The sequence below is a fragment of the Megascapheus bottae genome, chromosome 21, assembly GCF_031878675.1.
Source record: "Megascapheus bottae isolate mThoBot1 chromosome 21, mThoBot2.hap1, whole genome shotgun sequence".
Lineage (NCBI taxonomy): Eukaryota > Metazoa > Chordata > Mammalia > Rodentia > Geomyidae > Megascapheus > Megascapheus bottae.
Genome location: NC_143529.1, coordinates 25,015,424 through 25,038,723, shown reverse-complemented (window position 1 = coordinate 25,038,723; position 23,300 = coordinate 25,015,424). Strand labels below are relative to the sequence as shown.

General features: G+C 48.7%; 2 protein-coding genes across 3 annotated transcripts; one reads left to right on the top strand and one right to left on the bottom strand.

The window, feature by feature from the left end:
• Positions 1-5,210: 5,210 nt before the first annotated feature.
• Positions 5,211-17,356, bottom strand: LOC150048811 (tubulin alpha-1B chain-like). Its single transcript, XM_090354866.1, has 5 exons — positions 17,340-17,356; positions 10,716-10,754; positions 7,333-7,555; positions 6,901-7,049; positions 5,211-6,221 (listed from the first exon to the last, which is right to left on the bottom strand). Exons 2-5 carry the CDS (start codon positions 10,716-10,718, stop codon positions 5,241-5,243), a joined length of 1,356 nt encoding a protein of 451 aa, XP_090210992.1. The 5' UTR covers positions 10,719-10,754; positions 17,340-17,356; the 3' UTR covers positions 5,211-5,240.
• A 226-nt stretch (positions 17,357-17,582) lies between these two features.
• On the top strand, positions 17,583-22,516 carry LOC150048810 (tubulin alpha-4A chain). Of its 2 annotated transcripts, none has more exons than XM_090354864.1 (4): positions 17,583-17,988; positions 20,040-20,262; positions 20,602-20,750; positions 21,473-22,516. In XM_090354864.1, the coding sequence occupies exons 1-4, from the start codon at positions 17,596-17,598 to the stop codon at positions 22,442-22,444; spliced, it is 1,737 nt and encodes a 578-aa protein (XP_090210990.1). In that variant the 5' UTR covers positions 17,583-17,595; the 3' UTR covers positions 22,445-22,516. The 2 variants fall into 2 exon arrangements, with proteins under 2 accessions (XP_090210990.1, XP_090210991.1); XM_090354865.1 differs by lacking the exon at positions 17,583-17,988 and adding an exon at positions 18,132-18,220.
• Positions 22,517-23,300: the final 784 nt, after the last annotated feature.

Sequence of the window (23,300 nt, the reverse complement as noted above, 5' to 3'; positions counted from 1 at the left end):
TTAACAGCAACAGATCAGAGGCAATATAAATATCTGTTAGTAGCAGACTGGTAAATAAAAGATGATATTCTTTATGATGGAATATTATCACCCAAAAGAGTGATGAATTAAGTGACAAAATGAGCTATAAAACAAAGGATAGCTCATACCTATAATCCTAGCTATTCAGGAGACGGAGATTTAAGAATCACAGTTCAAAGCCAGCCCCAGAATAAAAGTCCCTGAGACTCATCTTCAGTTAATCACCAGAAAACCCGAAGTAGCTCTGCACTGTAGCTCAAGGGGTACGGCTGTAGCCTTGAGCAGAAGAGCTCAAGAACAGCCCTCAGGCCCAGAGTTCAAGTCCCACAACCAACAAAAAAAGTATGTACTAAATATGTGAGATCCGACAAAAATGTGAAGCTAGCCTGGGTAGACAAATCCAAGAGACTCATCTCCAATTTTCCAGTAGAAATACAGAAGTAAAATTATGGCTCAAGTGATAGAACATCAGCTTTGAGTGAAAAAGCCAAGCAAGAGGGCTGGGAAATGAGACTTAGTGTAGAGTACTCGCCTAGTATGCATTAAGCCCTGGGTTCCATTCCTCAGTACCTCATGAACAGAAAAACTAGAAGTGACTCTGTGACTCAAGTGATAGAATGATAGTCTTTTTTTTTTTTTTTGTGGGTCATGGCTTGAACTCGGTCCCTAAGCTCTTCAGCTCAAGGCTACCACCTTACCCTTGAGCCAAGCCCCACTTCCCATTTTCTAGAGGTTAATTGGAGATAAGAGTCTCAGTCATTTTGTGCCGGGTTGGCTTTGAGTATTGATCCTCAGATCTCGGCCTCCTGAGTAGCTAGGATTACAAGCGTGAGCCACCATGCCTAGCTTAGGATGCTAGTTGAGCAAAAGAAGCAAAGGAACAGAGCCAAGCCCTGAGTTCAAGCTCCCCCTCCCCCCAGGACTGGAAGAAAAAAAAAAAAAGCAAGACACCAGTACTGGTGTCTCTGTGTGTGTGTGTGTGTGTGTGTGTGTGTGTGTGTGTGTGTGTGTCATGGGATTTGAACTCTGGGCCTGGGCTCTGTCCCTAAGCTCTTCAGCTCAAGGCTGCTGCCCTACCTCTTCAGCCACATCTCCACTTCCCGTTTTCTAGTGGTTAATTGGAGATAAGAGTCTCATGAACTTTAGTGCTTGGGCTGGCTTTGAACTGAGATCCTCAGATCTCAGCCACCTGAGTAGCTAGGATTACAGGTGTGAACCACCGCACCTGGCTCTGGCACATTTTTTAAGGTGTATGTAGATGTATTAAAACTACCAAAAATGTTTATAGCAATGGGAGACAAAATGAAAATTTATTATTGTTCATAATTTTTTAGATACCTTTTGGATCATAAAGCATAGCTAGATTCAAATATATATCAAGAAAACTAAAAACCTAATTGAGAAATTTAGACAATAACAAGAAGCCACATGCTACTATAAAAGGCAGCATGTGCCCAGTACCAAAATGAGTGAGAGTGACAGGCGGCCGGGGCCAGGGGAATCCAGTGAGGGGAAGCTCAGGGGCTGGATAGTTCTGCATGGGTGTGACCTAAGCTGAAAGGTATGATGGCATTGAGACAAGCAGGGGGAGGTAGTGTCCCAGGAAGGAATGGAGAGAAACACAGCTTTGGAGGCAGGCATGTTTTCTGACAGAGCAGAGATGAAGGCATAAATTTGTTGGGTGGGATCCAAGACTGGGAACATGTCCCTTGCATGCCTGCAGGAGGTAATTGTACCCTGACTTTAGAAGCATCAGGGATAAAAGCATTCCACTGCATTGGGTGAGTCCCCAGGAGCCAGGCTGGTTGGTGCTTCTGAGAGCCACAGGAGGTCTAGGTTGCCACCTCCCATACCCACACACCCATGCGACCTGGGCCTGCCTGTACATGCCAGCTCAGGAGTGTTAGCTGTGAGGCCTTGTGATCTGGGAGGCTCACCAGAGTGGGTGCTTAGTACTATGGACAGGAGAGAACACTAGCCGCCTCTCTGGATATTAGCCATCTTGGCAGGTGATACTCCTACCTGTCCCTCAGTCCTCAATCCTGGCTCAATCCACCTCCTGTGAGAGGTCAGAAACACTTCCAGAGAGCACTCCCAGCTCTAAGACTTGTCCCCAAAGAATCCTCTGCCCCAATTCAGACACTCTGCCTCCTACCCCTCCCCATGCCTTCCACCCCAAAGCCTGAGCACAGAAGTGTTGAGCGTCACTCCCTCCCTGCCCTCAGGGCACCTGAGTCACTGTCTGGGCATTGGGCATCTGACAGGCTAGAAGAAATGGTGTCTGCATGGGTGCCTGGAACCATCTTGGGCAGAAAAAAAGCATGGCAAGTAGAGGGGAAAGACACCAGCACGAGTTTTATGCCAGGCTGACCTGGGTTTGAATTATGTCCAGCCATTTACTGGAGTTCCTGTCTCCACATCTATAAAATGGACATTCATGGGGTTAGAGGTGTGGAGGTAGAGTGCTAGCCAGGGAGCAAGAGCACAGGCACTCAGAGTACTGGATTCAAGTCCAGTTTTGGACCTAGAAAAAAAAAGGAAGGACAAAAAAATAGGCATTCATGGAACAAGCTTCTTCAACAAATACTGAGTACCTAGTACAGCAGCGGTACAGTGAGGGGAAAGGCCTTCTTCCCAAAGAGTGTCCCTTCCAGTAGGTACAACAGCCATGCTGACCTCAGAACTGAAGATAATGTCACAGAGCCCTGCCCATATCCAGTGCTCAATATGTGAAACCAATTTCTTAAGAATAGAAGGGTTCCCAAAGTAACCATCTTTCCCCAAATTGGAAACCAGATGAGGAAGAGAAAGACACGGGAATCAGGAGGAGATTAACAGTTTGGCTGTTTTAGTGAGAAAAAAAATTGATTTATCTATTCAACCAAAATGCATTTCCAAATATGCTCTCAATTGAACATGTCTCTCAAAGTAGGTCAAACCCATGTTTCTAGTCCATATCCGCTTATAGTTGGCACAGAATAAACTGTTGTTTCTTTTTCAAAAATAAAGGTGGATATTGGCTCAAGTGATAGAGGCCTTGAGTTCAGGACCTTAAATAAGCCTTCTGAATTAATTACTCCCCCGTACACACACGCGCGCGCGCGCACACACACATACACACACACACACACACACACACACACACACACACACACACACACCAGCTTCGGGCTTCTTTTCTGATCATTTGAGCTTAAAAGAGGAATTCAGAATACTCACTCTCTCTGAACAGATAATTGCTAGAGAGGGAAGAAGCTGCCGGGTAAATGTACTCATTTTCTTGTGTAAACTCCCCACCATCCTGTTGTCTTCCCCATTGTAATCTTTAGTTAGGACAAAGTACTTGTTGGTAAAGAGTGACAGAGATAAGCAATGGGGACCAAATGAGGAGGAGAAGGAGAAGTTCCACTGAATGGCATCCTAGCATTCAGCCAATTGGGGTGGATGCTAGTGATTGAATTGCTTTCTCTGAAATCCATTCTGCTCTACCTCCTTCCTGCTGTGTACTTCATAAGGCAGCACATCCTTTGTCCTGGTCCCCACACCTTTCCAAATAGCTTCTTTCCAGGTTCAGCCCATCAGAACAACTGGCTAGAGATTGAGGGAGACTAGGGAAAAAGCAAGGGTTTTTTTCCCCCTTTCCTCCAAAGCTGGTGGCTTCTCAGGTGGTGTCCCTGAGTATTGCTACAGTGTATTGCTACAGTGGTTCCAGCTCTTGGTTAGTGATTCCAGAACCCCCATTCTAGTATTGCATTCCATCCCTTGGTTCTTCCAACCCAAGGGGTGACAGTATCTTCCTGATATGGCTCACTTGGGGTTATCTTCCCAGCCTCTCATCTTGGGAAGTGACACTAAGCTTAGGAATAGACTTCAGGAAGGAGAGTGCTGAGAGCAACATGAAGAGTGTGTTGGGTGTTAAAAGGGGAGATTAAACCATCCTTATGTCCGGTAGTTCATGTGTGAGGACTTAATGACTACTATCCAACTGAGAGAGGGAGCTTGAAGCTGTGCTTACACAACATGAAGATGAGTTTTTGTTTTGTTGTTTTGTTTTTCAAAAGAAGTGGTGAACATTGATGATTACTGAGGGCCAATCACATCCCCCTGCCATGTCTCCTTCGTTGCTAACACTAACCTTTGACATATTGTCAGCTTCTTCATTCCCTATACCAAATCTCCTGCCTAGAGAAGGCAAACTTCCAGACTACAGCAAGGACAAGGGAAAGCACCAGCTGATCTTTTTTTTTTTTTTTTTTTTTTTTGCCAGTCCTGGGCTTGAGCTCAGGGCATGAGCACTGTTCTTGGACTTTCTCAAGACTACAGCTCTACCGCTTGAGCCTCAGCACCACTTCTGGCTTTTTTTCTATGTATGTGATACCAAGGAATCAAACCCGGGTCTTCATGCATGCTAGGCAAGCACTTTAACCACAAGGCCAAACTCCCGGCCCCATACCTTTTCATTTTTTTTTTTTTTTTGCCAGTCCTGGGCTTGGGCTCAGGGCCTGAGCACTGTCCCTGGATTTTCTCAAGGCTAGGGCTCTACCACTTGAGCCACAGTACCACTTCTGGCTTTTTGCTACGTATGTGGTACCGAGGAATCGAACCCAGGTCTTCATGCATGCTAGGCAAGCAGTCTACCACTAGGCCAAACTCCTGGCCCGCACCAGCTGATCTTACCACCCCAGAGGTTGCTTTGTATTCGCTGCTCCCCCAGGTTCCTCTGCAGCACTGGCCAACCTAACGGTGTACAACTTTAGAGCTCAAAACTTCACAGCACCTCCTCTCCATCCCCAAGATTTCCTGTTGGCAGTAGCACAAGTGTGGGAAGCTTAGACGTGCCAGGGAAGTGGTGATTGATGGGGCAAAGGTATAACTCACAGAAGAATGAAGCCAGGATATAAATTTTCTCACCATCAGCTCCTCCACCCCACCCTACTTTCCCACTCACCCAAGGATAACCCCAAGATAATCGTTTGTTCAGCTGAACATTCTGTAGGGTGGATTTGCCCTCCTTACTTCCACTATACTCTGTTGATCCTTTCTGTACTCCCTAGTATTGTAATTTAATGAAGTCTAAAATGATATCTGCCTTTTTTTCCTTTCTCTCATGGAGGAGAGAGAGCCCTTTCTCATGATTTTTCCCCAAAGAAAAACAAAAGAAGATACTGGTCAGACAATACAGACATAACACTTTATTTAGGATAAATACACATGATTCCTTAGTATTCATCTCCATCTTCATCTTCCTCTCCCTCCAAACTATCCATGCCTACTTCCTCATAATCCTTCTCCAGAGCAGCCATATCCTCCCGGGCCTCAGAGAACTCACCCTCCTCCATGCCCTCACCCACATACCAGTGTACAAAGGCCCGCTTGGCATACATCAGGTCGAACTTGTGGTCCAGGCGGGCCCAGGCCTCCGCGATGGCGGTGGTGTTGCTCAGCATGCACACCGCACGCTGCACCTTGGCCAGGTCACCCCCGGGAACCACAGTGGGAGGCTGGTAGTTGATACCAACCTTGAAACCCGTGGGGCACCAGTCCACGAACTGGATGCTGCGCTTGGTCTTGATGGCAGCGATGGCGGCATTGACGTCCTTGGGCACCACGTCTCCACGGTACAGCAGGCAGCAGGCCATGTACTTGCCGTGCCTGGGGTCACACTTCACCATCTGGTTGGCAGGCTCAAAGCAGGCATTGGTGATCTCTGCCACAGACAGCTGCTCGTGGTAGGCCTTCTCTGCCGAGATGACGGGCGCGTAGGTGGCCAGGGGGAAGTGGATGCGAGGGTAGGGCACCAGGTTGGTCTGGAACTCCGTCAGGTCCACGTTGAGGGCCCCGTCGAAGCGCAGGGAGGCGGTGATGGAGGACACGATTTGGCTGATGAGGCGATTGAGGTTGGTGTAGGTGGGCCGCTCGATGTCCAGGTTGCGGCGACAGATGTCGTAGATGGCCTCGTTGTCCACCATGAAGGCACAGTCTGAGTGCTCCAGGGTGGTGTGGGTGGTCAGGATGGAGTTGTAGGGCTCCACCACGGCCGTGGACACCTGGGGGGCTGGGTAGATGGAGAACTCTAGCTTGGATTTCTTGCCATAGTCGACAGAGAGCCTTTCCATCAGGAGGGAGGTGAAGCCAGAGCCGGTGCCCCCGCCGAAGCTGTGGAAGATGAGGAAGCCCTGAAGTCCAGTGCACTGATCAGCCTATGCAGTGAAAGGGAAGAGCAGTGACCCATAGGAAAGAACCAGCATGCTGTTTCAAAGTCTTCCAAAGCTTTACTAAATCCTTGGCTATCTTTTTCCGGGAGCAGAAGAGATCCACATGAGCAAGGCATATTCTTTCTCCTCCATGTCCCTCATCCTTTCTCTGAACTTCTCAAGTTATTCATAGATTGTTCTTTTGAATCCCAGTTTTGTCATCCTAACGTGACAATTCCATCCAACTTCATATCCATCCCTCCCCCGATTTAACAAGAGATACTTGTAGAGCAATTCTCTGCTGAGATCCACAATCTAGAACCAAAGCTAATCATAGGGCCATATGATGACATTCTTTGGATCCCCAATTTTCATAGGTACTTCTGGCTACATCCCTATACTAAAAGGTGATGTTCGCTGCTGCTATACTTCCATAGTTTGGTCATACGGCCTCACAATTGCACAAGGAATCACTCAGCCTAGCACTGGAGAGTCATGGAAGTTGAAGGAGCCACCTGAATTCAGGCTGGAATTTTATTGCATGTCCCTTGGTTCCTTCCCCATCCATACTAGTCCTAGACTTCGTCAGCTCTCCCAGGGGCTGAAGCTACCCCACTCCAGTCTGGTTTCCAGAGCACTCCATAGCTAGAGTCCAGCCATGCCCCAGTTTTCTGCCTTCCCTCACCAGCTTTCGGATTCGGTCCAGTACAAGATCAATGAGTTCCTTTCCAATGGTGTAGTGGCCTCGGGCATAGTTATTCGCAGCATCTTCCTTGCCTGTGATGAGCTGCTCTGGGTGAAAGAGCTGGCGGTATGTACCTGTTCGAACTTCATCTGCAACGAACAGAGTTTTGAGTCCCATCTCCCTTTGCAATCTGGAATGCGAGCCCCAGAAAACTAAGAAGTCTACCCCCACCCCCTACCCCAGAAGCTATATCCAAGCTGCTACAGTCACCCTCTCTGGGACTGTTTTCCAATGATGAGAAAGGATGGCCTGAGTGACAGTGTAGGCCTGGAGTTAATTGGTTGCAGCAACTGGGATGCTATAATCACTAACTCCAGCGCCCTCCAATGGTGGGGTAAGACTTGCAGTGTTTTGGGACTGGTCACCACTCACCGATCACAGTGGGCTCCAGATCCACAAATACTGCCCGAGGCACATGCTTTCCAGCCCCAGTTTCACTAAAAAAAGTGTTGAAGGAATCGTCTCCTCCTCCAATGGTCTTGTCGCTGGGCATCTGCCCATCTGGTTGGATCCCATGTTCCAGGCAGTAGAGCTCCCAGCAGGCATTGCCAATCTGCACACCAGCCTGCCCCACGTGGACTGAAATGCACTCACGCTGAGCGGACAAAGGGTAGAGAACAGCCTTAGAGGGAAACATATCATGGCCTGACACGGTTCCTGCTTGTCTTCCTTGAGTGGTTCTCTGGCTAAGGACCAAGATTCTTGGACTGGGCTGTCCTCATCCCACCTCCTGTGTCTAAGCATTTACTGGTGGCCTTGTGGACCAACAGGCATGTGTTGTAGAGGCTAGGCCAAAACCCTGTAGGAACTAGATGTGGCCATATACAAGATAATAGAGCCCTGCTCAGTGACTCAGCACTTAAGTAAGGAATAAAAAGGGGACCAGGCGAGTCTGGCAGCATGTGATAATCCATCCATGTTTGAGGAAAAAACAAGGTATTGATAAGGAAAGCAAGGGGAAATATTAAATATAAAGAAAGCAAGGGAAACTTTAACACCAAATTTGGAATAATTGTTCTCCTAAGGGAGGTAGTTCAATGGAATTATTGTCAAGCTTCATATTGAGGAGCATAGAAAATATCTATATATTTTCTATAAACCTATGTTAGCCATTTGTATTTTTATACTTGTATTTTCTTAACTTGCCTTTCTGCTTCTGTATATCTGCTTGCTAAAACTCTGAGGAATGTAACTGCTGTTCTCATGGCTAATCTACAGCCACACACTCACCCCGGGCCCCAGACACTACCGGATCTAGAGCATGAGTTACAAGGCCGGACTTGCGAGGGCCAGCGAACTAGGCACAAGCCTGTTAGCCTGTCCGCATCTGGCCTCTTGTTGGGTCTTTCTCCATTGACCCTATATTGGCTCTTTCCCTTCACCCATTAGCCAATCAGTTCAAAGCACGATAGCTCACTAAACCGACCAATGATTAGTCACGCCCCTCTTCCCAGTTTGTATTGTGCCAATAGATTTGTTGCCAATGCTTGCTGGGACCTTCCCCCTACCAAAGAATGTATTAAAGGTGCTGTAATTTTGTGCTGGGACCTCTGCACTATCAGTGCGCAGAGACCCGTGCTCGAGTTCGTCAATAAACGACTCATTGCAATTTGCATTGATCTTCGGTCTCTGGTGATCCTTCCGGGGGGCTTCAAGTTTCTGGGCATTATAATATCTGGTGTTCATTTCATTACATTATTTCTTATACCTTTCTGCATGGTGGAAATACTGAACGTGTGTGCGTGTGTGCATGTGTGCATGTGTGCGTGTGTGTGTGTGTGTGTGTGTGTGTGTGTGTGTTGGTCCTGGGGCTTGAATTCAGCCTGGCACTGTCCCTAAGGTTTTTTGCTCGAGGCTACCACTTGAGCCACAGCTCTGCTTCTGCTTTTTGGTGGGTAATTGAAGATGAGTCTTTCCTGGGCCAGGAGTTTGACCTAGTGGTAGAATCCTAGCCTTGAGAAAGCCCAAAGACAGTGCTCAGCTCCTGAGTTCAAGCCCCAGGACTGAAAAAAAAAAAGTCTTTCCTACCCAGGCAGGCTTTGAACCACACAATCTTTGTATCTCAGCCTCAGGAATAGCTAAGATTACAGGCATGAGCCACTGACACTCTTAATAGTGCACAATTTGGGCCGGGAGTTTGGCCTAGTGGTTAAAGTGCTTGCCTATCATGCATGAAGACCTGGGTTTGATTCCTTGGTACCACATACATAGAAAAAAGCCGGAAGTGGTGCTGAGGCTCAAGTGGTAGAGCTCTAGCCTTGAGAAAGTCCAAGGACAGTGCTCAGGCCCTGAGCTCAAGCCCAGGACTGGCAAAAAAATAAAATAAAATGAAATAAAAAATAAAAAAAATAGTGCACAATTTAAATGAGGATACTTTCTCTAAAATGTTAACACATCGAGGGTATTGATTTATGATTTTTGGATGCCTGAGACTAATCTGTAAATTGCATCCCTATGACTTCTCAACTTGTCTTTAGTAAGAAACTTACCTGTGTCAATATCCTCCTTATTAAATGGGAGCAATAACAAGACCCCTCACCTAGAATGAATGACTATGAAGGTTGAGTGAAAGGATGCACGCAATGAGAGCATTTCCCATCCCCCAAACTCTTGCATGATTAGAGAAAGTAATGGCTGATCTGGGAGGACTTAGGGATCCTATGTAGACTCAGAATGGGAACTTGCTTTGTCCATTGCTTACCAAAGACCAGCAACAACTGTTGCATCTCGAATCCTGCCTGAACTCTACTCGAGAAACCTGTTACCACCTTGATCCCAGGAACTGCCAGCCTGCACAAGGAATGATGATCTTGATGGTTTTGGATGTGTCACTTTACCTAGAGATCCTTTCCCCAGTCTCCTATAATAAAAATGGCAGAACACTCTACCCAGTAGGCTTTGTGTGTTGTTTTATTCCTATTTAATAAGCACAAATTAGATGTTAGGCACTGTATTATGTGCTTCTCCTACACCATCTCATTTAATCTTAATAGTAATCCCCTTAGGTACATGCTTTAATTATCCCTGTTTCACAGATCCAGAAATTGACCTTCAAAAGGTTAAGAACACTGCTCAAGCAAAAGTAAGCACATTCAGAGAAAAGGAAACCTAGTTCCAACCATTCCCTGACTGCTTTTCTATCCTGCCTGACAGGAAGGCAGTTAAAATAGTTAAGATACCAAAGAATAGCAGAGCAGGTAGGTGATATACTCCCTCTTCTTCATCTTCCCTCTCCCTGGATCTCTTTCTGAAATACTAGGTCAGACAAAGTTGCAACAGCACAGGCAGGACTAAGGCAGAAGCCTGTAAACAGCAGCTCCTAGGAAGGATAAGTCCCTGCAGCTGGGAGGAAGGACCAGAGCCGAAGGACAGATCTACACTTGCGGTGCTCAGGGTTTGGAGTTTCAGCCATTAGGGAAAGTGCCCAAGCTTACTGCTCATGTCCTGCTTACTCCCACCCCCACCCCTGAAATTCAGAGTCCTTCAGCAGCCCTGGCTCAGACCCAGCCCTGGTAAACGTAGCCTTTCCCCATCACCTGTGTATGCTGCCCTGTATCAGCGTGCTTGGGGCCACAAGCACAGTTGGAAGTCTTCTCTTTCCACCTCTCCCTTCTCTTTACTTCACCACACACTCGAGTCCCATAGTCATCCCTGTAGTCCACATGAACATTTGGATCTCCAGGTTTCCCTCATACCAGCCATTTAAGCCAACTGGGCCCCTCATTTGCAGGTTTTAGTCCCCTTCCATGGCTTACCATGCTGTCTGGCTGAGGGCTGGCCGGGCTTGATGTCTGCTGCAAGAACAGGAGCAAGGATGGATCAGCAAGGAACCCACTGCTAGGCCTCTTTATACTCTCCAGTTGCTCGGAGGGGGAATGTTGTTAGATACAGTAGCCCCAGGAGGCCAGCCTGCTGACTTGGTTACAGAGCATAGGACAAATTGAGCCTGAACACAAAGGGGAGACAAGTAGGGTGGGCAGAGGAGGAGTCAAGTCCTGTAACATCACACAGGTATCCAGGTCTCTGGGTTTCTGGTATTTGTTGCTAATCACACAATTGCATTTCCTGGTGGCAGCCCAGACTTCACAAGCAGGAGAAGATTTAAAAATCGAGCTCCCAGAGCTCCAGCACTGCACTCATAAAGTCCCTAGGGTTGGCAAGAGCTGGAAGATGTATGGGACAAAGATGTGATCTGGAAATAGTGAGTCCTCAGGCAAGAAAGAGATCAAGCCTGTGGCATTCTGGGTGGAAACTCAGACTGTCATAGAACATAAGAAACAACAGGCTAATAGCCGTGTTAATACAAGCACTTAGCTTCTTTTGGCTTCAGTTTCCTTGTTTGTGGAATTAGAAACAAGAAGTATGGTGCTATTCAAACAAGATAAACTTTTCTTGAGTGCGTAGTTCAGAAATCCTGCTGTTCTCTACAAACAAATCAAGAATGAGGAACAGAGAGTTAAGGCTATAGTCTCTTTATGCAAGTAATGGCTGTAGTAGCCATAATAGGAGTCTCTCTATGGTATGGGTACATTTCTGAAATAAGGGCAAGAATCACTAGTATTTGTGTTTATTTGCTTACTTCTTGGTGCAGTCCTGGGGCTTGAACTCAGGTCCTTACCCTCTTACTTAGCTCTTCCCGCTCAACATTGGTGTTCTACCACTTGAGCCACACTTCTACTTCAGGATTATTTTTGCTAGTTAATTGGAGATAAGAGTCTGCCAGGGCTGACTTCAAACCTTGGTACTTATATCTTAGACTCTTGAGTAGCTAGGACAGATATGAGTCACTAGCTCCTTACTTGTTTCATAATTCTTGTCTTCATAATCCTGGGGCTTGAACTCAGGGCCTGGACATTGTCCAGGTTAGCTCAAGGTTAGTACTCTACAACTTGAGTTTTCTGTATATGTGGTACATAGGAATTGAACCTAGGACTTTGTGCATGCTAGACAAGCATTCTACCACTGGACTATACTCCTGGCCCTAACGCAACCTTATTCTTTATCTCTTTTTGAGTCCCTTAGCAGCTTTATGAGGTAGGAAAGGCGGCACTCCTATTCCCATGATGTAAAAAACAAAATTGAAGTCTCTAGTGTGCTATCAATGTCACCTGGGGGTTCATTAGTGGTGGAATTAAGACTCATCCGAGACTAGAGCTCTACGCTTTCCACACGCAGTGTTTACTTCCCCATCCCTATGTACTTCTTTATCCTCTTTCTCCCAGAGTTGAACTCCATGGCCCACCACCATCATCCTTTGCATCCCTCCAACTTCCCCATCCTTATTTGACTAACACTATTCAACAATTTTGTACATACACTTACAATGGTGGACAGGAAAAGTCCAGCTAAAACCGGAAAACCTAGCTCCAATTTCAAATGAATGATTGTTAGCCTCCAATGGGCCATAATGCTACTTGGACTCCACACCACATTTTTTTCTTCTTCTCCCACTAAACAGTAACTAATCAGGAGTAAGTACACTGGATTTAGCAATCCTATTCAAGAAGTAGTTACTAATGTGAACTTCCAGCTACCGTGGGCAATGATAGGAAAGGTTATTTTGAGATAGGGGCTTTCTTACCACCCACATGCCAAAGAACAGCTCAGAACCTCCACGTGATTAACCCTGGTTCTGGTTATAGCTTGAAGACTCTAGAATTTTTCTGTCTGCTGGAATTAATAGACCCAGAGAAAAGACATAGTCACATCAAAAGTCAATAAGAAGCCAGGTACGGTGTCCCATGCCTGTAATCCTAGCTACTCAGGAGGCTGAGATCTGAGGATCAAGGTTCAAAGCCAGCCCAGGCATAAAAGGACCAGACTCTTACTCCAATTAACCTCTAGAAAATGGGAAATGGAGCTTGGCTCAAGGGTAGGGTGGTAGGCTTGAGCTGAATCGCTCAGGGACAGTGCCTACCTGAAGTTCAAGCCCTATGACCCACTTTAAAAAAAAAAAGCCAGCACGGTGGCTCATGCCTGTAATCCTAGCTACTCAGGAGGCTGAGATCTGAGGATCAAGGTTTAAAACCATCCTGAGCACAAAAGAACCTGAGACTCTTAACTGCAATTAACCCCTAGAAAATGGGAAGTGAGGCTTGGCTCAAGGGTAGAGGGGTAGCCTTGAGCCGAAGAGCTCAGGGACAGCACCCAGGCCATTCAAGCCCCATGACTCACAAAAAAAAAGTCAGTTAGACTACCTTGTGCTGAGCAGGGTGACCCATGCCTGTAATTCTAGCTACTCAGTAGGCTGAAATCTGAGAATCTTGGTTCAAAGACAACCTGTGCACTAAGAAGTCCGTGAGACTCTTATCTCGAATTAACCACCAGAAAACCAGAAGTGGCACTGTGGCTCAAGGGGTAGGGTGGTAGCCTTGAACTAAAGAGCTCAGGGACAACATCTAGGCCCAGAGTTCAAGTCCCATGACCAACAACAACAAAAAAAGACTACCATAATAGTACACACCTGAATCCTGACTACTTATGAAGCTACAGAAGGAGGACTGAGAGTTCAAGTCCAGCCTAAGCAATTTAGGGAAACTCTTGCCTCAAAATAAAATGGGCTGAGGATGTAGCTCAGTGGTAAAATACTTGTTAGTATGTGTGAGGCTGGGAGTTCAATCCCTAACCAAAAACCCCCAGAAGTCATAGTCACACCTCCAGCTGGATTGTGTCACCCTCAGGAATTACTATCTAAATGGAGAGATCGGGAACCAAAACTCTCTGTGTAAAGACTTCTTTTCATTAGGCCTCTTGAATTGGGCATTTGAGTCAGTCCACATGTCACCAGCTCTACTATCTGATGGGCCAGTCTTATGTAAAACAGAATTTAAACTGGAAGCTGGGTGCCAGTGGCTCACACTGGAAACCCTAGCTACTCAGGAAGCTGAGCTCTGAGGATAATGGGTCAAAGCCAATGTGGGCAGTAAAGTCCATGAGACTCTTATCTCCTATTAATCACAGAAAAAGCCAGAAGTGGTGCTGTGGCTCAAATGTTAGACTGCTAGCCTTTTGCAAAAGGAGCTCAGGCCCAAAGTTCAAACCCCAGGATTGGCAAAGAAAAAAGAAAAAGAGGGGAAAGGGGAGGGAGAAGAAACTGGAATATTAAAAAAATGAATATAAATTAGGAAATAAGGTAATCAATATTAATTCCTTCAATTTATTGAGTGCTACTAGATGCCAAAACCTGACCCACCTGACAGGAGTACAGTGGTAAAAAAAAAAAGTAAGTCTTAAAGAGCTTTCATTTGTGTGGAAAAGATTGAATAAATACAATATAATTTCAGATAGAAATAGCACATAAGGAAAATGAGGCTAAGAGGATAGAAAGAGGGGGGATGCTGATTTTAGATTGAACAGAAAAGCAACTAGCTCCCTCGAAGATGGTATCTGAACAAGACAGCCATGACAAGACCCAGAAAATAGTGCTCCAGGCAGAGACTATCAAGTGCAAGACTTCACAGGCAAGAGCTACCCCGGTATGTTCAAAGAAAGAAGGAGGGAGGGTGGGGGGTGGGGGGAGGGTGATGGGTACCAAGACATGTGAAAGGGTATCAATGTATGTGAATTAATGCACCTTCTATCTGGCAAATATCATGTAACCCTTTTACTAATTACAATAAAAAAAATATTAAAAAAAAAAAAAAAAGAAAGGAGGAGGGAGGGGAAGAATTACACAAGAAGAGATCGCAGAGGCAAAGGAGCCCTGGAGAGAATGGCTAGGATTACAGGTGTGAACCACCAGCAATCTGGCTTTTCTTCCCTTTTCATTTTTATTTTAAGGGCTGCTTTAAGGAGAAGGTTTTCCCTCTCTGACAAGAGAAGTGGGAAGAAATTCCCTCCATGTCTCAAGACAGGGTTATATGAGGGCCTGGCACTTAGAGACTGCATCCATCTTGTGATCATGAGAGAAAATGTCACGATCCCATTGACGATGCCAGAGCAGAAAGCTGGAAATACCGGAGTTATTAGTGACATCACTGAACCAAGCCTGGAACTGCCCTATACTGTGATTTTAATAGGATAATGAATAGCCTCATTGTTTAAGCTACTATTCGTTATGCTTTCCATTATCTGCAGCCAAACAATTCTAGTAAAAGGGTAGACGGAGAGGGGAAGAAGAAATACAATCCTAGGCACTTAGCATCTAGATTCTTGAGCACTTGGGTTCAAGTGATGTTGTTCACTTAGACTGGAATATCTAGAAACAGGTTTGTCAAGGAGAGGGTGAGGACAGACATTGAGGGTTCCACTGTGACTATGCTGTTGTGAGATGTCCAGTGAGCTTTCAGATGATGACATCAAGAAGGCAAATAGAGCCAGACACTGGTGGCTCACAACTGTAATCCTAGCTACTCAGGAGGCTGAAATCTGAGGATTAGTTTGAATCTAGCCCCTGCAGGCAAGTCTGTAGGATTCTTTTCTCTAATAAACTAGTCAGAAAAAGCCAGAGGTGAGGCTATGGCTCAAGTGGTAGAGCACTAGCCTTGAGCACAGAGAGGCTCAGGGACAGAGAGCCCAGGCCCTGAGTTCAAGCCCAAGGACAAAAAGAAGAAGGAGGGGGAGGAGGAGGAGGAGGAGGAGGGGGAGAGGGGAGGAGGAGGAGGAAGGTGGCAGTAAATAGACATATGAGTCTGAAGTCCAAGGGAGTGGTCTGAAATGGAGACAGAAGTGTGAGTCATCAACATATCATGGACATGTACAGTTCTATTCTTTCATCATTATGTTAGGATATATGCTCCCAAGCTCTTTCTGAAGAGTCTAGATGTCACAATAGTGTTTGTGTGTGCGCGTGCGTGTGCATGCACATGCACGCACCCTTGGGGCTTGAACTCAGAGCTTGAGCATTGTCCCTAAGCTGTTTTGCTCAAAACTGGTGCTCTACCACTTGAGCCATAGCTCCACTTCCAGGTTTTGGTCGCTATTTGGAGGTAAGACTCTAACTCAGAACCCAGCTTCCTGAGTAGCTAAGATCACAGGTTTGTACCACTGACATAAAGCCTCCAAAAACTTTTTAAATATTTTATTGTTGTTATAAAGATGGTGTACAAAGGAGTTACAAATGCATAACCTCAGGTAAAGAGTACATTTCTTTTTGGTCAATGTCACTCCTTCCCTGGCTCCCAGTTTTCCCCTCAGATCCCCACCCACAAGTTGTATAGTTCATTTTCAGCATAGGATCTAGTGAATACCACTGCTATATTTATTTATTCATCCTTTGTTCATCCATTTCTTTTTTTTTCAGTTCTGGGGCTTGAAATTGGGGCCTGAGCACTGTCCTTGGACTTTCTCAAGGCTAGTACTCTACCATTTGAGCCACACCACCAATTCCAGCTTTTTTTATGTATGTGATACTGAGGAATTGAACCTGGGTCTTTATGCATGCTAGGCAAGCACTCTACTACTAGGCCAAACTCCCAGCCCCTGTCCATCCATTTCTATACTAGCTTTTTATGATGGGCATTTAAACATATGCTCTAAAATGGAGATAATATAAAGCCCTTAGCTGGTAGCTGGGCATAATGGCACACATTTGAAATCCCAGTATGCAGGAGGGTAGTGAATTTGGAGACATCTAGGGTAACTTGGTGAGGCCATGTCTCAAAAATAAATAAGTACACAAAGCAAATCTCATATCTTCTGAGTCACAGGTCCCAGTGATTAAAATAGGAGCATCCTGGGGTAGGGAAATTATTCTGCCTGCCAAAGTTGTTAAATGGGAATGCAGAGCCCAAGGTAGACCAGACATCTGGGATTTTACATGCAGAAAAGAGCACAGCAGGTTGAGACTCCTCTTCTTAGGTCTGCTTGCAAGCTTACCCCATGACTGGCATCAGGGAATCTAGTTCTTCGGTTTTGTGTTTTTTGTTTTTTTTTTTCTGGTCAACAGTTAACTGATAAGGGTGGATCATTTTACTTAGACTGTGTCAACAATAGGGTTTATGCCAAATATCTGCTTTCCTTTTAGAAATCTGTAATTTGGGTACCAAATTGGTTATCATGTGCCAACCAGCACATGAACCCTGCCACATAAATTTTGGGATAGCTAAAAAAAAAAAAAAATGTACAGCCAGTCAGGGAAAGCAGAAATCGTTTTTTGAAAAGACCCTTTTAATAAGAACACCAGGTACTGGTGGCCTGCGCCTGTAATCTTAGTTTCTCAGGAGGCTGAGATCTGAGGATGGAAGTTTGAAGCCAGCCTGAATAAGGAAATCTGTGAGTCTAATCTCCACTAAACCACCAAAAATCTGGAAATGGAGCTGTGTGGCTCAAGTGGTAGAGTGCCAGCCTTGAGTGAAGAAGCCCAGTGAGGGCCCCAGTAGTCACACACACACACACACACACACACACACACACACACACACACACACACACACACATACGCAGAAAGAATGGCTTCTGATGAAAATGCCAAGGGCTCGTTGAGGTGAAGGCCTTCGCGCCCAGGTCTTGGGGGCGCTTTCAGGGCTCGGGGTGCGCGCTCCGCGGCTGTGGCTGAAGGCAGGCAGGTGGCTGTGGCGAGAGCACACTAATAGTGACGGCGCTGATGACGGGGACCGCTGCCCCGGGCAGGGACATTTCCCGCGGTGGGCCTCACCCACAGGCTGCGGGGCTCGGCTCGGCGGGAGAGTCTAGGGGATGGGCACCCTGGGACTCAGGCTGTGCAGCTCTCGGTCCGCCGCCGCCAGGCCAAAGCCTGCGCTCCCGGCCGGGGACCAGCCGAAGGCGTGCGGCTGGAAGGGGGTCGAGGACCTCTGGCCCGAGAGGCCGCACAGCTGGGCGGAGCCTCCGAGGAGGCGGGGCTGGGAGGACACCGGCCAGGGCCGCCGGCCGCTCTCCCCCCGGTTCAGTCCCACGTCGTGTAAGTCGGAACGCCTGGACCAGCGCCCGCATGACGCCCGTGCAAAGGAGCCGCGTCCCTTCAGCGCCCCCAGCGTCCCCGCCTCGGAACCCTGGAACCCGGGGTGTCGGCTCAAAAGGGGGAAAGAAGGGTTACAGTCTGAGTCGTTCGGTTTACTCCGAACCCGACAGGTGAGGGTCCCGGGCGCGGCGGGGCGCGGGGACGGGCTCGGCCCAGCCCCTCGAGGCGGCCCGGCCTCCGGGGGTGTGGCCTCCAGGCCTCCCAGCCCCGCCTGGGCGGGGGGACGCGCGCGCGCCCTGCCTCCCCGCGTTATAAGGCCGGTGCGGCACTGCAGCTAGCGCAGTTCTCACTGAGACCCGTCACCCCGACTCTACGTGAGACGCACCTTCCAGACTCACCATGGTGAGTGCGGCCCCGCCGGGATGGCGCCCGTGCCCTCCCTGACCGTCGTCTGGGGGGAAGCTTCCCTCCAGGGATGCTCGGGGACCCTCCCGGCCGCCTTCGGGGTCTCGGGGAGGTGGAAGGCGGGTGCACTCCCGCCACCCCCGTCCTGGTGATCTTGGCCTAGTGCGTGGTTCACCTTCTGAGGTGAGGGGTAGGAGTGGGGTTCTTCACCAGCCGAGGGGGAGCCCTGCTGGCAGGGCCCCCTCCTCCCTCACCAGGCATCCGTGGGGAGTCACGCGATCGGTCTGTGCCCAGTCCTTTGGCGGTCGGGGGCAAGGCCGGCCTGGCTGCCCCGGCCCCCTACCCGCACCCCCTAGTCCCAGGAACGGACCGAACACGTGCTTGGCGCAAGAAGGTGAAAGGGGGTCGGGTTACTCGGTGCGGCGTCCCCTCTTTTCCCTGACTTCGTGGGTCTCCGTCTCGCCTGAGAGCTCCCCCTCCCGTGACTCAGCACCCCGCTTCTGAGACGAGACGGGAGGGGAGGCGGGAAGGGGGTCCGGTTTTGTGAGGCCAGCTGTCTGTCCCCTCTCTTTCCGGAGCGCGGGTGCACGGAGGACGGGCAGAGACAGCTGGCGCTGAACGGCAGGGCCGGCCAGAGAGCCAGGTTGGGAGGAGGGGGGAAGAGGTGTGTGTGTGTGTGTGTGTGTGTGCGCGTGTGTGTGTGTGTGTGTGTGTGTGTGTGTGTGTGTGTGTGTGTGTGTGTGTGTGTGGAGGGTTGGTATTTATAGCCCTGGAGCGGGGGAGGAAACCCAATCCCGGATTTTGGCTGGAAAGTAACTGGAAAGACTCCAGAGGGAAAGCAAGAGGTAAGGATCTGGGTACAGAATGGCGCTCACCCCGACCCAGGGAAGGCAGGTTACCTCTGGGGCCTCACCACAGATTCCGCTTCCTTTTCTGGGTATTTGGAAACCTTCACCCCGCCATTTCGTGGCAGGAAGGGAGGCGCGCGGGCCCTGTGGACTTTAGCGCTGCGGGGGTTAATTTTGGATTGGCAGGGACTGAACCTTGAGGCTGCAGCGAATGCCCCACTGTCCACAACTCTTACTGTCCGAGCCAACTGTCTGCGCTTACCAGCACTACCACTGCTAATTCTATGTGGGCTGACGCGGTGGTGAAGCTGGTGAAGCCACCCAGATGGGGGGGGGGGAGGGGGGGGAGGTGAAGGAGGGGAGAGGAGCCAGATGGGATTTAAAGGTGGGGGAAGAGGGCATCCTGATGACGAGTGTGATCACCTGACACCGGATTGGAAGGCTGATGTCTCAGCCTTTGCACATAGGAATGAAGGTGTTAGAAGAAATTCTAGTTCTTCATCCTCAAAGCAAGGAGACTCCTAGATATAAACCAGAAAAGCCTGCCTCTTCTTGGGCTGTCTAGAATCTGGGTTTATGGATAGCAGAGTGGCAGTCCCTGGGATCTCATATCCTTGTCTAGGTGACTGTAGTGCCTGCCTGTCTCATGTGCGCCCTTTCTGTCCTCCCTGAATGTCCTGTGAATGTGAAAGGGTCATTTAGGAACCACACCTCTCATTTGACAAATTCCCCCACTGAGAACTAGACTAAGAAGTTGGTCTCCCTGCATGCCTCTAATCTGGGGAGTTCTGTGCAGGGGAACCTGGAAAGGCAACTACCCACTTTTGACCTCTGCCAGCCCCCAAGCCTCCCTTTTGTCAAATGAGTCATATAAGCCTGGTACATGATAGAGTAGCAGAGAGGTTCATGAGGTAAGGACATGGGGTGCAACATCGATGCTTCAGCTGACCGTTCTCTTTATCCTTCAGCGTGAATGCATCTCAGTCCATGTGGGGCAGGCAGGTGTCCAGATGGGCAATGCCTGCTGGGAGCTCTACTGCCTGGAACATGGGATTCAGCCTGATGGGCAGATGCCCAGCGACAAGACTATTGGTGGAGGAGATGACTCTTTTACTACCTTCTTCTGTGAAACTGGTGCTGGAAAGCATGTGCCTCGGGCTGTCTTTGTGGATCTGGAACCCACCGTAATTGGTGAGAAGAGGGGGCATGTTTGAGGGAAGTGAATGGTTTCCCTCTTTCTCTCCCCCTCTTTTATGGTGCCTCATTTTTGAGAGAGTGTCTAGACCAGTTTTCCTGCTGTTGAAAACTCCCAGCCCTGTTTGAAGCTGAAGATGGGCAGCTGACTTCAGTTTGGCATGGGCAGTAGGAGGTCTGAGTTTCATATCCTGGTATCTCAGGCTGGCAGAAGGATGAGTTAGCTCTTCCATCTATCTAGATGCAGCTACCACTCTGGGGGGAAGGAAGGTCCCCACTGAGCACACACAACTCTGTGGTTTTTTCATCCTAACCATGTGGTGTCTGTCCTTTTAGATGAGATCCGAAATGGCCCCTACCGACAGTTGTTCCACCCAGAGCAACTCATCACCGGAAAGGAGGATGCTGCTAACAACTATGCCCGTGGTCACTACACCATTGGCAAAGAGATCATTGACCCTGTGTTGGACCGGATCCGGAAGCTGGTCAGTGAGGAAGACTGGTTGTGAGGGAGCTTTACAGACTATGCTAATAGTCAAATCCCTTTTATAAGATAATCTCTCGTCCGGGCATGTGGGCGGGTGGCTCACACCTGTAATCATAACTACTCAGGAGGCAGAGATCTGAGGATCAAGATTCAAAGCCAGCCCCAACACAATAGGACCTGAAACTCTTCTCTCCAATTAATCTCTAGAAACTGGGAAGTGGAGCATGGCTCAAGGGTAGAATGGTAGCCTTGAGCTGAAGAGCTCAGGGACAGCACCCAGGCTCAGTGGTAGGGTGGCAGCCTTGAGCTGAAGAGCTCAGGGACAGTGCCCAGGCCAAGTTCAAGCTCCATGACCCACAAAAAAAAAATCATCTCTTACCTGTATATGTTCTAGAGTGTGATGGAAATATGACATATGCATTCATTTTCACCCTGACTTCTTAAATATTGTAAGCTTCATGGAGCTTTTTAAAAGAGAGTTCCTGGGGCTGGGAGTTTGGCCTACTGGTAGAGTGCTTGCCTTGTATGCATGAAGACCTAGGTTCAATTCCTTGGTACCGCATACATAGAAAAAGCCAGAAGTAGTGCTGTGGCTCAAGTGTTAGAGCTCTAGCCTTGGGAAAGCTCAAGGACAGTGCTCAGGCCCTGAGTTCAAGCCCAGGACTGACAAAACACCAAGAGTTCCTCAGTCCTTTCTACATTGCTTTTCTTGCTTTTCAGTCTGATCAGTGCACTGGACTTCAGGGCTTCCTCGTCTTCCACAGCTTCGGTGGGGGCACCGGCTCTGGCTTCACCTCCCTCCTGATGGAAAGGCTCTCTGTCGACTATGGCAAGAAATCCAAGCTAGAGTTCTCCATCTACCCAGCCCCCCAGGTGTCCACGGCCGTGGTGGAGCCCTACAACTCCATCCTGACCACCCACACCACCCTGGAGCACTCAGACTGTGCCTTCATGGTGGACAACGAGGCCATCTACGACATCTGTCGCCGCAACCTGGACATCGAGCGGCCCACCTACACCAACCTCAATCGCCTCATCAGCCAAATCGTGTCCTCCATCACCGCCTCCCTGCGCTTCGACGGGGCCCTCAACGTGGACCTGACGGAGTTCCAGACCAACCTGGTGCCCTACCCTCGCATCCACTTCCCCCTGGCCACCTACGCGCCCGTCATCTCGGCAGAGAAGGCCTACCACGAGCAGCTGTCTGTGGCAGAGATCACCAATGCCTGCTTTGAGCCCGCCAACCAGATGGTGAAGTGTGACCCCAGGCACGGCAAGTACATGGCCTGCTGCCTGCTGTACCGTGGAGACGTGGTGCCCAAGGACGTCAATGCCGCCATCGCTGCCATCAAGACCAAGCGCAGCATCCAGTTCGTGGACTGGTGCCCCACGGGTTTCAAGGTTGGTATCAACTACCAGCCTCCCACTGTGGTTCCCGGGGGTGACCTGGCCAAGGTGCAGCGTGCGGTGTGCATGCTGAGCAACACCACCGCCATCGCGGAGGCCTGGGCCCGCCTGGACCACAAGTTCGACCTGATGTATGCCAAGCGGGCCTTTGTACACTGGTATGTGGGTGAGGGCATGGAGGAGGGTGAGTTCTCTGAGGCCCGGGAGGATATGGCTGCTCTGGAGAAGGATTATGAGGAAGTAGGCATCGATTCCTATGAGGACGAGGATGAGGGAGAAGAATAGACAGACAGCTACCTAAAGCCTATTCAGTATGTTTATTGCAAAATCCTTTCGAAATAAAGTCTCTTTGCATGATTTCTTGCTCTGAGTGATGAGCTTCTGTTGCTTTCCCGTTTATATTGCTGCCGCCCTATTTGCTGTTTTCCCTTCCAAGGATGATGTAACTTGCCAAAGGGCACTTACCAGGCCCAGGAAGGACAAGAGGGACCTTCATGCAAGGTCTTGGAAGAGGGAGGAAATAAGAGACCAAATCCTGGGTCTGTTTGTCCAGCCACACTACTGAAGAATACAAGTCTTCATTTCCTTCCAAGTAGAACTTAATGTCCAGTAGTTGAGTTGGACTAAGACCCTGCTCTTCCTTTGCTTCTGCATTCACCAACTCTGAAACCAAGCCTTGGCCCAGGCTCCTGTGTACACTATGAGGGTTTGGGAATGGGGTTGGCCCGGCCCAAGGTTTCTGGGCATGGAGCCATCTTATAAGCTGGGGGATGGGCAGGAACAAGGGGCAATCTAATTTGTGCTATTGCAGTTTTTGCTGGGGCTATGCCATTCAAAGTCAGGTTTGTCTCTGTGCTTTCCTTCAGACTCAGCCTCCATGCTAGCTGGTGGGAGCCTCCTGCCTGGGCCCTGGGGGAAAAATTGAGCTTTGCTAATAGGCACCCCAGGACCCAGGCTGACGTCAGCACATGGGGGTGGGCATGGTTGGGGGAGGAAGCTTCAATCTCAAGAGTAGATGGCAACCTTGCTGTGTGTCCCTGGTGATTCCAGGACACAGTGCCCTTCCTTGGGGAACAGGATTCAAGACTAGCTTAAGGCAGAGCGCCTGTTTACTCAGCAGAGCAGGAGGAAGTGGCTGTTG